This window comes from Microtus oregoni, unplaced genomic scaffold (genome assembly GCF_018167655.1).
Source record: "Microtus oregoni isolate MIOR12 unplaced genomic scaffold, Mior012 000030F_ref0000283, whole genome shotgun sequence".
Taxonomy (NCBI): domain Eukaryota; kingdom Metazoa; phylum Chordata; class Mammalia; order Rodentia; family Cricetidae; genus Microtus; species Microtus oregoni.
Genome location: NW_024543089.1, coordinates 8349184 through 8365132, shown reverse-complemented (window position 1 = coordinate 8365132; position 15949 = coordinate 8349184). Strand labels below are relative to the sequence as shown.

The 15949-nt window shown below is 33.1% G+C and overlaps 1 protein-coding gene across 3 annotated transcripts in view; it reads left to right on the top strand.

Moving 5' to 3' along the window:
* Nucleotides 1–15949, top strand: part of Ncam2 (neural cell adhesion molecule 2) — a 402352-nt gene that overhangs the window by 244404 nt on the left and 141999 nt on the right. For all 3 annotated transcript variants that reach the window (XM_041678551.1, XM_041678550.1, XM_041678552.1), the window contains exons 7-8: nt 7916–8076; nt 11900–12045. In XM_041678551.1, coding sequence (XP_041534485.1) covers nt 7916–8076; nt 11900–12045 — 307 coding nt within the window. The remainder of the gene's footprint in view (nt 1–7915; nt 8077–11899; nt 12046–15949) is intronic.

The window sequence follows — 15949 nt, the reverse complement described above, 5'->3', positions numbered from 1 at the left end:
TGTGTTTGTATGAATGTGCGTGCGTGTGTGCGTGTGCGTGGGTGTGAGTAGTACTGGTGTGTACATATCATAGCATATTTATGGATATCAAAGGACGACTTTCAAGATCTGGTTCTTGCCTTTCACTGTGGAAACTAGAATAAACTTTGATTTCCAAACTTGTTAGTACTTTACCTCAATGAGGCATCTTGCCTGCCTCAGGTGCTATTAATTACTGGCTAAGTATATTAGATTGGATAGATGAAGAGTACAGCATGTGAGCTTGTCGTAAATTCCCTTAGGGAAAGATTGACAGAGACTGCTTACTGGAACTACAGAGGTATTTTTTGTTCAACGTTGGCCCTGCAGCCTTGTTACTGATTGAGTCTATGTTTTGCTGCTGGAACAAAGTCTGTATTAAAATGAATGTTTTAGCATTCTTAACAACCATATTGTTTGAATGCAACATCACTTACTATTATATCAAAGAAACTGCATATTTTCTTTTGTACTACCTTATAAAATAATTATATATATATATATATATTTCAAGAAGTTATTTTTTAATTTAAAAAAATTACTCATAAAAAGAAATTAATGTATTCTAAAAACTATTCTTTAATTGTTTACTTCTGCCTATTATTTTAAGTTTGCTAATATGCTTCGATTCCATTATTACCAAGCATCATTTTATTGTTCTCTATTATCTTTGACTGTTGCTCAGAGGAAAAAATTGAAGACAATAAAGCTTCAAAAGGCCAATCTTGTACGTAAGCATTAGAGCACAGTTTATGCGGCTAAGGATTTGGCTTAGTCACTTAAGTGCTTACCTCATAAGCATGTGGTCCTGAGTTAGATTACATCGCTATGAATATTCCAGACATGCTGGTATTGTTGTCAATTTAAGGATAAATAGGTGGATACACTACGATCATAGAAGATCACTGGCAAGCCCCTCTAGGATAAGTGATGAGCCCAGTGACAAACAGTGTCAAGAAGCAAATGACAGCATTCCTGAATGTCATATCCTATATTATACTCTGGCTTCACAAATATACATACTTAAGTATTTTATACATACTTATATAAATATGTGTATAATATGTATTATAAAATACTTAATATACAAAATATAAATATGGAGTTTATTGCAGGAACACTAAGACTTTTAACAATTGTTATACTTATAAATGACAATCTGTAAAAAAATATCACAAAGTAATTAGTATTGAATGAAATAAAGGAAATAGAAAGGAAAGAACATGACTGCTCCTAGGTACAGTGGAAAGAAATTTTATGGTAGGAAAGCATAGTCAGAGACAAGGACATCTGGAAGAGTCTACTTCACTAGACTTATCTGGGTCATGTGAAAGATGTGGAAGAAAGAGGAGAGAGAAGATAAGAAAGAGGGGAAACAGGTGCAGCAGCCAGGATGCCAAAGGGAAGGGGCAGGTAATCAAAATGTCTGGATTATATAGAGATGAGGTTCTGGAGGAAGGCAGATCAGCCTCTGTGTTGAAGACTTCAGAGGAAAGAGTGGGCTATGTAAAATGTATCCTCTAAAGGGTAGGGACTGAGGGATATTGGGAGAATCTGGTGGCCAGGTCAAATTTTAATATGTTAAATAGGCACCTCCGCTGTTTGTCCTAGGTTTGAAACTTAATAACTATAGTCTGTGTGTATACAAAGATAAAATTCACAATATTTAAACTTTGTAATTTGTTTTAAAAATAACAATATCCACAACTATTTTTATTGCTCTTTAAACAAGTTTTGATAATAGGATTTTAAGATCTTTATCTTGTTTATAATTTTATCATAGTAGTATTCAATAAGCTTAATAGTTCTACAAACAAGGTGAATGGAACTTATTTATGCAGATTTTAATTCGTGGTAATAATATTTTACTGGGATTTTCCATCAGACATTAGCATACTAACCGAAGGCAATCATGTATCTCCGTGAGTGCTGGATTCCAAATAATCCCTTGAGTTCACAGTATATCTAATTGAGTCATGGAAAAGTTCCTATGTCATTCATTCCCAAGAACAAATAATTATCTAGACCATTAACCTAATGATTATACATGCCCAGAGGTATTTAACTTCTGTTCTTAAATTTCTTGAAAATTATTTTCTTATACTTTTTGGAAATAAAATTATCATAAGAACTAAAATTAATCGAGTCCAGAATGTTTATATTTCTTCATCTGTATGCCTTCAAATACCATTTTTTGGTGATAATGGAGAATACTTAGAATCCAAACAATTTTTTGGTGTCTGATTTAAAAAGAAATGTTTTGTGTGAATAGGATTGTATTGTTGTAACATTTGTAGAGATATATTTATTTTACTGAAAATTTTATTTGATCCCATTTTTCTGTAGATATAGCATATCAAAACGTTGAAAATAAATTCTTGTGAACACTGGGAAGTGTATTTAAATGCATTAAAGGATCCAGATAACCTGCTAAGCAGAGATGGTACACACAAGTGATATGATAGGAGCCCACTGAGTTAGTATCAACAGCTGCTGTAAGAAAACACATGTATTAGATGACTAAAATAACAGAAATGTATTTCTCCACATTTCTGAAGGCTTTGTATCCAAGTTCAACGTACCAATGGGACTGGTTGCTGATGAGGACTTTCTCCCAGCATCTTGATGTCCACTTCTTCACTTTATCCTGTTACAGCCTTTCCACTGCATATAAATGCGGCTTTTTTATTTTTTTTTTCAGATCATAGGTTCTTTGAGATTGTGAGATGGCACAGACATGGGAACTTTAGTTCTATCCATACAATCCACGTAACAGATATGTGTTTGCATTTTCGTGCTTGTAAAACCAGTGCTGGAAAGGAGGGAAAATGCCATGTGGATTATGGAGCTCAACCGTCAATCAAACTTCACACACACACTACCCATCAAATGCAAGTGTCACTTATTCAAACACAAACTTGTTTTATTTCTTTAATTTTTGAAGTCTCTGTCTCCAAATTGGTTCACTTAAAGAGTTAGGGAGCCAACATTCAAATGGTGACAGGAGGAGTTGGGGAAGGGAAGCATAATATCAAAATATATCATATGAAAATTTTTAAAATAAAATATCCACTAGATTATGGTTTTCAGTCTATTAATTAGGTGAATTCTATTGATTTTCAGAGTAAATACCACAATACATTAAGACTCCCCTATTCATTTAGTTTTGCGATCAGCCCTCTCTTGGATGTGGATTACTGAAAATATTTTGACATTCTGCAGGGTGTTCTTTTGTCTTATTGCAACTGGCCTTTGCCTTCCGGAAACTTTTCAGTTTCATGAGGTCCCATTTATTAATTTTCAATCTCATTGTCTGTGCTACTGATCTTCTATTCATGTAGTTGTCTCCTGTGCCAGTGTGTTGACGACTACTTTCCACTCTTTTCTATCAGGTTTACTGTAACTGTATTTTTGTTAAGGTCTTTAACACCATTGGATTTGATGATAAATATGGACCTATTTGTATTCTTCTACATGCTGATAACCAATATTGCCAGCACTATTTGTTGAAATTGCTTTCTTTTGTCCATTGTGGAATTTGGTCTTCTTTGTCAAAAATCTGGTGTGCATAGGTATATAGATTTATGCTTGGGTCTTTGATTTGATTCTATTGATCTACCTGTCTGTTTTTATACCAATATCATCCTGTTTTTATTACCATAATTCTGCAGTATGGCTTCAGGTCAGGAACTGTGATACCCATGGCAGCTCTTTTATTGTAAAAGATTGTTTTAGTTATCCTGGTTTCTTTTCATTAAAAAAAAAATATAGTAATCCAATTAAAAAGAAAGCATGTACAGAACTAAACAGAGAATTCTCAGCAGAAACACTTAAAGAAATGTTCAACATCCTTAGCCATCAGGGAAATGCAAATCAAAATGACTCTGAAATTCCATCCTACAGCTGTCACAATGGCTAAGATCGAAAACATTAATGGCAGTTTATGCTGGAGAGGATTTATAGCAAAGAGAACACGCCTCCATTGCTGGTGGGAGTGCAAACTTGTGTAGTCACTTTGTAAAGTAATATTGTTGGCTTCTCAGAAAATTGGGAATCAATCTACTTAAAGACCCAGCTATACCTCTCTTGGGCATATATCTAAAGTATGCTCAATAATTCCACAAGGACACTTGCTCAACTACATTGATACCAGCTTTATTCATAGCAGACAAAACCTGGAAAGAGACAATATATTCCTCAACCAAATATTGGATAAAGAATGTGTGCTATATCTATACAATGGAGTGTTATTTCGGTATTAAAATAATGACATTGTGAAATTTGAAGGCAAATGGTTGGAACCAGAAAAAAAAAATCATACTAAATGAGGTAACCCAGACCCAGAAAGGGGGTATGTACTCACTCAATAGATATTAGCTGTAAAGTAAAGAATAACTATGCTACAACTCATGAACCACGAGAGACCAGGTAATAAGGAGGACACAAAGAGGGATGCATGGATATCCCTGGGAAGGGGAAATTGAAGTGATCTCCTGGGTGGGGAGGGGAACTTGAGGGATCAGGTGAAGGGATGAATGGAGGAGAGGAGTGTTGAAAGAGATGACTGGAAAGGGAGGGGGCATTTCAGGATCAAGTAGAAATCTGATGAAAGGGAAACCCCCACAAATCTACAATAATGTCCCCAGCTAAGATTTCTAGTAATATTTAATATGTAATATGAACTGGCCTTCTCCTCTGATCAGATTGGTGACTACCCTGGTTCTCATCAAAGAACCTTCATTCATTAACTGTTAGAAACAGATGCAAGATTTACAGCCAAACATGACAAGCAAGGATATTCTGCTGAAGAGAGGGAGGAAGAATTGTAGGAGCCAGAGGTGTCAAGAATATCACAACAATACTTACAGATACAGCTAACTTGGCTCAGAGGAACTCATACAGTCTGACAAACATTCAGGAAGCCTGCATAGGACCAAACTAGGCCCTCTACATATGTGACAGATGTGTAGTTTGGTCTGCTTGTGGGACTCCTAACACCGGGAGCAAGGGCTGTCCTTAAGCTTTGACTGCCTCTTAGGAACCCACTCCAAATAATGCATTACCTTGTCCAGCCTTAGTACAAGGGGAGAGGATTAGTCCCACTGGAATTTGAGAATTTATGCTTTGATGATACCCATGGGAAGCCTGTCACCTTCCTTAACAGAAACAGAGAAGGAGGGATTGGCAGAGAGGGGGGTAAGAAGAGAGAAAGGAGAGGAAACTGTGGTTGGGACATAAAATGAGTAAATAAATTAAATTAAAACAAAAAACTCTCCTATTCAGATTCTGATGTCTTTCTTATGCAGTACAAGGATTAAGAAGCTGATATAGCCGCTGCATGCTCAGTAATCCTATTTTTGTGCTTGAATTGTTAAAGGGCAACTCTGTTTTGTGAAGGAATACTTTACAAAGGTAATTAAGGGAAGACAGTAATATTGCTCACAGTTTGAGGTTTCCTTCCACTGAAGCATAGCAGGGGAACACGGAACACCTGATTCAATTGCATCAGCAGACAACTCTGAATTTTTCGGCCCAGCTACCTTTGTCCTTTTTATTCTGCTTAGAATTCCAGCCTTTGGATGGTACTGTAGGACTAGCCAGCTACACTTTTAACAACCTTAATCTAAAAACTTCCTCACAGATATACAAAGATTTGTTTTGATGGCAATTCCAGATTCTTCCAGCTGAGAATCAAAATGAGTATATCTCCCTGTACTATTTTGTGACAGAGTTGAAAAGTCAGCCTGATTGTTTCTTATTCAAATTAGCTGAACCAGCTTTTCACCACCTTTTTTGGCTAAAGGTTGTACTATAAATGCATTTTTATTGTTGTGATGAAGGGCTATTCACGTGATTTCTATATTAGTCAGTCTTTAATGACATGTTTTTATAGAAATGTGTTCATGGTCTTTAATTCCATGTAAGAGCCTAGCATAATTCATTAAACGTTGTTACATATTTAATTTCTATATTGCTTCAGTGTTCTTGTTTCTCTTGCCTTGATAACTTCAGAATTCATTTCTTATTTTATGCCCTTTTTATTCATTCTGTCTGTCTGTCTTGTGTCTCTCTCTGTCTCTGTCTATCTTTGGCTCTCTCTCTCTCTGTATATACGTGTGTGTGTGTGTGTGTGTGTGTGTGTGTGTGTGTGTGTACAATTTGTAAACATAATGAACTTTTAATTTGTATTAGCTTCAGTGAATATGGTTCTAATTTTGTTATTTTCTTTCTGTGTACTTTGCATTTATCTTCCTAAACAGCATCTTTTCTAAGGATGCTGTTTTCTTTCAGTCTGTGGTTGTGTTTGACTTCAATTTTTTATGTCATTTGTTAATTATATTAAATATTTGCCAATTAGCAAATTATTTAATAACATTTTCCAATTCACTGTTTCTTCTATTTCAGTGCATGCTAGTAAATATTCTGTACATTTAAAAAATAGACATAGAAAGGTGTAACCCATTTCTATTTAATAATGGTTGTTATCTGTACATATTCATATATATGACCCACTTTTTATTAATAAGTTTTTGAAGTTTTCTATATATTTTTTCTAACTATTATTTAAATTTGCATATATAAAGTTTTCTATATATTTTTTTCTAACTATTATTTAAATTTGCATATAAATATGCATATTTCTACTTCCATTTTTTACCATTGTAGTTGATATTTTGAAGCAATATCTTCTGTATTTAAATTCTATTCATCTTAGGTTCAAACAGCAAGAATATTTCATGCATTTGTTTAGCAATAAGAGGTACAAAATAAAACATTATTTCAATTCTCTTTTTCTCCTGCTTACTCTTTGTTATGTCTTCATGCTCTACGATTTGCATTTCTATACCCTCAAGTTCTATGGTAACATAAACAGTATTCACTAACTACAGAAAGATTTTCATTATCTTATATTTTCATTGCTTATATTTCAGGTGTGTATTTTGAAAATGCCTGTGATGTCTCTAATGTTATTGTTGTGAATTATGTATTAATATAATTCCATCGAAAGATTCAATGGTATATAAAAGTCTTGCTGTGTTTCTTTGTAGGATGGATTTTAAAATAATCATCCAGAATTTTTATGTTGAAATTTAAACTTATACAGAAATATTAATATTCTCCACCACAGAAAGATTCTGTCGATGGGCCATTGTATCAATTCAGCTCACAAATTACCAAATATAATTTAGAAATAGAAATACACAAAAAGGTAAAGGGAAAATAAAATGAGCAAAATGAAATAAAAATATAAGTAAAAGAAATATATAAAGATATTTTATAATGTGGAATGAAGTTTTAAAATATTTTATGCTTTTAAAATATAATAGAAAAATGTTAATAGCCATTGTTATTATAACTACATAATTTTTTTAGGAAATATATTTCATTGTACAAATAAATTGGAAAATAATAATTATTGATTGATAACTATGAGAAAAAATTCTTCTCTATACTACCACATTAATTTTTATTGATGATACTTATATAAAAATAAATTCATGTCATTTATATTGTTTCTAATGAGATTAAATGAATTCTCACAGAAATTGTGCTTATGTCATCCACATGTGTATATAAATATGTTACATGATTGTATATTAACTAATTAATAAGGTAAAAAGTGAATTAAAAACCAGTAATAAAAACAGTATTTTATAATAATGTCTAAGTTGAAGTTATATATTTTCATTATTTGATTAATATTAGGATTTCAACTTCAAAATGTCATTTTTATCTTCAAATGAAACTAAATATCAAATATTGTTTTATACATTTGTCTTAGGTTTACTTGAACAATAAAAATGTATTTTGACTGAACTATAACAATCAGTTTTACTGGCCATAAAAAATGTATATTATTATATTGTGAATATCAACTTTTTCATTATTTATTTAGGAATGGCAAGCTCATTGAAGAAAATGAAAAATACATTTTAAAGGGCAGTAATACAGAGCTCACGGTCAGAAATATAATCAACAAAGATGGTGGTTCTTATGTCTGCAAAGCCACAAATAAGGCAGGAGAAGATGAAAAGCAGGCTTTCCTTCAAGTCTTTGGTAAGTATTACAATGCTGTGGTTATAATGTAATATTCATTAAGAGGGAAGGAAGTCAAAACCAATCTTTGCTCTGTTATTAGATGGAAACTCTAAACTTTCCATATATTAAAAACTGTTTCTTCATCTCAACAATGAAGATTAAATAATAAAATTTTAGACAGAATTATCTTAAGAAATACATGTGATGGAGGAGGGTCATCTGTCTCTTTGTTACTTTCATTTGGTTAATAAAGAAATTGCCTTGGCTTTTTGATAGGGCTGGATTTTGATAGGTGGAGTAAACAGAACAGAATGCTGGGAGAAAGAAAGCATAGTTGGTCAGACGCAATGGAGCCAGCTGCCAGGTCAGACATGCTGAATCTTTCCTGGTAAGCCACCACCTTGTGGTGCTACACAGATTATTAGAAATGGGTTAATCAAGATTTGAGAGTTAGCCAAGAAGAGGTTAGATATAATGGGCCAGGCAGTGTTTAAAAGAATACAATTTGTGTGTTGTTATTTCGGGGCATAAGCTAGTCGTGTGGGAGCCGGGCTGGAAAGCAGCCCGCCTTTCCTTTTACATACATGTAATAGTATGAAAATTTCATAGGATATTGATAGATGGTATAAAGAGAATTTGTTTACATTTTACCAATGAGCTATATATAAGATCATACATCTCTGAATAATTATCTTAATAAATCATTGAAGGAAACATTTTGGAATTAATTTTGCATTTAATAGTTTCAAAATTTCTCATGTATAAGGCTTGAGTTTATAAACATTTCCCTGTAGCTATAAGCAGTGTCTTACCATCTTAAAAGACACTGTTTAAGAATTACTCATATTGATTAAGAGACATATTGCTTTCCTGAAGCAACTTTCTGAGCATATAGCTTAGTAAAAAATATTGATTTTACTCTCATTATCTTGACAACTACAGAGAAAATTGCTCAAATATTGTGGGAACTAATGTTAAACAAGTTTTACAAAAGGCCTGGGTTCTGTTTCTAGTACCCACAAGGTGCTTCAGTACTGTTTGTAATTTCAGTTCCTGGTTATCTGATCTCTCCTTCTGGCCTCACTGGGTACTACCTGGAGGTGATATACAGATATGCACCCACACCAAACACCAATAGACATAAAATTAAATGAAAATATCCCTGCTTTAAAAAAGTAAATATATTACTAAAATTTAGTTAATTTTAACTACCTTTGCATATGTTTTAATCAAATTATTTTATAATAACTATACAAAGGAAAAATGTAAAATATATGGTTAAGAAAGGTATATGCTCATTCTATTGACTGTAAATATTTTTCTTACTTTGAATACAAGACAAATAATGAAACTTTCTGCCATCTGCTCTCTGTAATTTTAGCTGCTGTGTGGAAGCATTTACTGAATGGCAGAGACCTACATAATATCTATATTCTAGTAGGATGATGAGAAATTTTGATGAAAACATAAAACTTGAATAATAACACATTCCCAGAATAATGTGGGGTAAGATTAGTCAAGTTGCATTGAATAAAGACTGCCGTTTAGGTTAGTGGGGTTTTTCAGTTTCAAATTCAGGTCATGATAAAATGATAGTTACACAAGTCTTCAATGACAAAAACAAAAGCCAGCATAGGAACTCCCTATGGTGGAGAGGGGAAAACATTTTAGAAATATAGGAAATCCTTAGATTTTTCTAAACTGATTTCTCTTTTAAAATATTAACTCTGACATTGGTCAACCTAAGTAAAGATTCCTTAGTGTAAAGTAAATATTTAGAAATAACAGTGAATGAAAACTAAACCAAAACAAATCAAGCAAACAAACAAACAAAAGCCAACTTTAGCTCTTCTGTCTTTCCTGTTTCTCCAACACATTTTCATTTTTCTTTTCACTTGGTTTGATTTTAATTTCTCCAAAATTTTATTTTCATGGGGGGGCACTGCAATGCTGAATGGCAAATATGGAGGAACTGAGAAATGAGCAGAACTAGGGTGCATGATGTGAAATTAAAAAAAAAAAGTAATGATATTATATTTAAGACAAAAGAAAACAAATGCTAGGAAAATACCTTGTCATCATTTCTTCTTTTATTAGGTTGTTAGCATATGAGAGCAGAGAGACACATTAGGATTGCTAAAACATGAAAGGATGCACAAAACATCACATCACATCATTCTTGTGATCACCTTGTGAAGACCACTCATAAAATCTGTGTTTATTTTGAAAGATAAAATATATCTAAAAAAGTTAAAAGGAATAAATGTAAAATATGTTAAACTTTATCCAAGACATTCCTGGTATTAGGGATCTTATTTTGATATTAAGAAAAACTTAATTTTATTTTCTAGCTAATTATACTGATAGTGTATTATTCTTAAAGTTAAGTGTACTGACAACATACACCTGGATTTTAGGATCTTATCGATTTTATTTTGCAAATTAAGAAAGAAAAAAGAGAGAGAAAGAAAGGAAGGAAGGAGAGAGTGAGAGAGCAAGAAAGGAAGGCTGTGTTTTAATTAGGCTTTCTTTTGCTGTGAGGAAACACAATAACCAAAAGTAGCTTGGGGAGAGAATGGATTATTTCCTCTTACAAATCAAGGGTCACACTCTATTACAGAGGTCATGAGCTCAAAGCAGAAACCAAGAGGTGGTGCTAACTAAAGCAGAAAGCATGGGACTGGGCAAGTAGAAGCAGTTAACTGGTTTGCTTAGCTTTCTTTCATCTACAAGCCAGGACAACATGCCTTGGGTGACCTCACCCACAGTGAGATGTTTCCTCACACAGTCACCATCAATCAAGAAAATGCTCCTCAGGCTTGTCTACACATCAGTCCTGAGGAAACAACTAAGGGTCCATTTTCTCAGATGACATTAGTTTGTGTCAAGTTGATAAAATCAAAGCAAAAGAACAGCAACAATAACAAAACAAAACCACCAGAGGAATTAGCCAGGGCAGACAGGTAACACAAATTCCACATTTTAAAACATGGTGCTATTATGTAAATTGTAAAGGTAGGTATATTTTATTATAAAAAAAAATGTCATACCTTTTCTCATTCTGTGACCATTTTCATCATGTTGTGGTGACATCCCATAAAATTATTTTTGTTTTTATTTCATAATTGTAATTTTGCTGCTGTCATGAATTATAATGCAAATATCTAATATGCAGAATATCTGATATGCAACCACAGTGAAAAGGTTGTTCATCCCCCACAGCCCAGCAAAAGACTTATGACTCACAGGTTGAGAAACACCGATATAAAGCTATGTTAAAGTTAATTACATCCCCAGTTAGTCACTTGTAATTGCATGCAGAACAATGTTTCAACATCTCTTTATGTCATGGATAATTTCATGATTATTTTTAACTCTACACCTTAGGTATCAAATAAGCTGTAAACATTTGTCTACTTGCTGAGCTCATTAAAAGTTAAAATGCAAGAAATGACTAAAGAGATGCTCTAAATGTGTTCATTTGTGTTTGGATGCTTACAGATATGTTTCTTTAGTAGGAGATTTCAATTTTGTGGCTTTAGGAAATGAATAAAAGAATGTTACACCAAATTGGCAAAATTTTGAAAGGAATTATGTTTTATACTGATTTATAAGGATATACATTAATTATAATAAAAATAGATAAAGATTATTATCTATAATTTTTCCCATTCTTATTTGATTTTTTTTGGTATTTTAGAAAGTAAGTTGTAACTGCTATGAAATTAGTCATCTCATACAATTCAAATATGTAATGATTTAGTATGAAATTTTCATTGTGAATAGTAACCTTTCTGGGCTATTCATTTATTTGATTGAATAATATGTACAATTTTTACAGTACAGCCGCATATATTACAACTTCAGAATGAGACAACATCTGAGAATGGTCATGTCACACTCATCTGTGAGGCAGAAGGCGAGCCTATTCCAGAAATCACCTGGAAAAGAGCAGTGGATGGAGCCACATTTTCTGAAGGTGATAAGGTAATACTGCTCTTTCTAGAAGGAAAAACACAGAAGTATAAAATTTACCAACTTCTATAAACTAAATAAATGACTTACTTATTAAACCTACTGTAAAGTAAGTTTAAAAATTATTGTACAGGAGAAAATCAAGTCAATTACTATCACCTAAAATATATTTTATAAATTACAAAGTTCTAGGTTATTAATGTTACATTTAAAGTGACTTTCTTGAGGTTTTTTTGGTATACACTGAATTCCTAAAAGAACATAATGATAGTTTAGATTCTATCTTCTCTGTATAAATAAAGTCTTAAAAACTGTGGCAATCATTTAGCCTTTACTTTTCAAGCATATTTTTATGCATAGGCTTCTGAATTCGTGTAATGAAATCTCTAACAAAAAGGTATCAGGACAAACATACAGCATTTTGATGAGCTTTCACGACAAAGAATTGAGGTTATACAGAGTTTAAGTATTACTGTATACTGTACTTCATGAGTTTCTGTTATTGCTAATTTTCAGAATTACTCATATGATAATTTAAGTATACACAAGAAACAAAGAAATGATGTAGAATAGAAAAACAGAGAAAGGGGTAATGGCATTACTGGAATTGGTATTTAACATCTCTAAAAATATTTTGGTAGCATTATATGTATTGGAGTAATTTAAATGAATTAATACAACATTTTATGTATATATATATATATATATATATATATAATAAAATTAGTGAATGCACTTTGGCTTACTAATGTGATAATAGGAAAATTAGTAACTACTTAGTCTACAATACACTTCCTGTCCTTTCACCTGACCATGTTGGATTCAACAGCATATTATAATCATAATGTGAAAGGAAGTCAGTTTAGTTCTTTTCTCATTTGAAAGAATGTGTTGACATTTTTCCTGTGTCCTTTTGATGACATTTTTAACAGTGTATAACTCTTTAGAAAAATAATTATGTACATTCACTAGGTTTGTTTTATATGTTCAATTAAAAATAAAAGTATAAATTGTTCATGGCCACCATCATGTTTCAGAAGCATTACAGACTTTTCCTTAAAAATTTCCTATCTCAAGAAACAAAGGGATTGGTAGGAAAGAGGAAGGAAATCTAAAATGCACTGATGTCGGCAACATTAGCGAAAACATAATCAGATAATCTAAAATGATAATAAATTGTTTCAGTTTAGCATATTTCTGTGATTCAAGTAATTACGCTCATACCATTACCCTTCTTAGGAGTTTCTGTATATACCAAATTCACTGATTTCTTAATGTTTGTCTAGCTAAAAATTCTTCTTTTCTCCATGTTATCTCACTTTCTTCCTTTGACTGAGACTCTCATATGTACATGCTGAACATGAAGTATCTATTATTTTGGTATTTTCATCGATAAATTAACATCAAGTAAACAGAAACATCTGATATTTACTCTAACAGCTATGCTCCAAGCTGTTTCAAACCTGCCACACAGAAATTTTTTCCATAGTAGCTGTGGAAAGAAATCTCTTGTTTTTTTTTTTTGATTTGATAAGCAGTATCATTATTGAAGAAAACATTTCTTAAAAGCTTAAGTTAGAGTGTGGGTGCACCCCTCGTGGTCCTGAGTTCCTTGCTCGTGCTCCGTCTCCTTCTGCTCCTGATTTGGACCTTGAGATTTCTGTCCGGTGCTCCCATGTGGGTCTCTGTCTCTGTCTCCTTTCATCGCCTGATGAAGGTTAATATTCATGAGGATGCCTATACTGCACGTACTGGCTTTGTGGGAGCCTAGGCAGTTTGGATGCTCACCTTACGAGACCTGGATAGTGGTGGGCAGTCCTTGGGCTTCCCGCAGGTCAGGGAACCCTGATTGCTCTTTGAGCAGATGAGGGAGGGGGACTTGATCGGGGGAGGGGGAGGGAAATGGGAAGCGGTTGTGGGGACGAGGCAGAAATCCTTAATAAATAAATAAATTTAAATAAAAAAAAAGCTTAAGTTAGAGTCAAAAACTTAAATGTAAAAATATAATTTTTCATACAAATTCATACAATAGACAAAGAAATTAATCTAATTTCTATCATATTTCTAACACCATTTTAAGCATTCTGACTTATTATCTATGTATCATTATGTCTCTTTCCTGAAAGTATCCCTATTTTCCTCAACAGAAAATACACATTGAATAATTGAAATGATCTTTTAGGAAGGCAGGCCATTATTTTTAAATTTCATTTTTTACCGATATACCAGCTCAGCTTTGCCAATAGCATTTGGATTATTTAATGAAAATATTTCCATGCTTACAGAAATCATTATAACATGTATTAAATTCCTAATTTAATGACAAAGTGAAAAGTATATTGTCTCATGTCAATAATTTTGTTGCAAAGCTTATGCCAAGTGAATTTTGATTACTAATGATCTTTAGAAAGTGTGACACCTATGACCTGATTGAATATTCAATTTTATTGGTTGGACTGAGAGTGTATCAATTTAGTTATGGAAATTAACATGACATTGAATTTTCTAGCAATATCACTAGGAGATATTGTAATAATTCAGATTCTGTATTTTCAACCTTGAAGTTAATTCAATATTTTTTGTTCACAGCTGAGGAATATTTAATATATTTATTTGGAGCCACATGAGTTGAATTCAGGACACTCAGGAAATAGACTTTAGCTTCCTGGCTCTTTATCAAGACTAAATTCAAGAACTAATTATTTGAATAGGAAAATATTATTAACAATACTGTGTAAAACTCTGCTTGTGACTTGGAAAATACAACAGTTAGTAATAACAGCCACTTAGTCCAGTGCAATCAAGGCTTTGATGAAACTGAAAATCCATATTTGTGTTTTAGGAACCACACTAATATGTTTTCCAACAACATGAAGAGGTACTCATCCTTAAAAATATTTAAAAAGATTCTATGAAGTAACAGTTTTTGATTGCCTGTTTTATACTTGTGTTATAAAACATAATATGCTAGTAGAGACATAGTAGTCCATGAATTGTTGTTGCATGTAATTGACCGTATTTTCACTGCATTCCAATGTTACATATTGCACTCTAAGAGTTCGTGGTAGCAGAATTTTCAGACTTCACGTATGGGAAAAAAAAAATTCCACAGTTTCTTGCCGTGGATGAGAACATGAAGAATGGGTGTTGGAGTAAAAATACTTGAGTTGCAAGCATAAAAACCTAAGTTTGATTTACTTCCAGAGCCCATGTAAAAAGTATTGAGTGTGGTTGTCCACGTCAGTAGCCTCAGTCTATTTATTCCACAGTGTTTGACAGGCAGAAATAAGTATAAAATGTTTCTCTTTTGTATTATAGCCAGTTATATATCAACTCATTTCTTAAACCTGAAATAAGAGTGGAATAGTCAAAGATAGGTATTTAAAAGAGTTTCTTCTTTTGTAATAAACTTAAAAAGTTTGTGAATATGTTTGCTGTGTATATTTTAATCTTACGGATTTTTTAGAGCCTGCCACCCAGGTCCCATAAAATCACTCATGGAGTCAGGCGGTGGTGGTGCACGCCTTTAATCCCAGCACTTGGAAGGCAGAGGCAGGCGGATCTCTGTGAGTTCGAGACCAGCCTGGTCTACAAGAGCTAGTTCTAGGTCCGGCTCCAAAACCACAGAGAAACCCTGTCTCCAAAAACAAACAAACAAACAAAAAAAAAAATCACTCATGGAAGCTTATTCTTAGAAATGTTTGGCGTTAGCTTGACTTGTTTCTTGCCAGTTTTTCTTAACTTAAATTACTGCTACTACCGTTTGCCTCCGGGCTTTCACCTTTTCTGTTTTCTGTATATCTTACCTTTACTCTTACTCTGTGGCAGGCTGGTGGCTTGGTGCCTGCCCTTTAGAGTCCAACTCTCCTTGTTCTCTTGCTGCTCCTGCTTCTCATTTCTCCTGACAGCCCCGCCT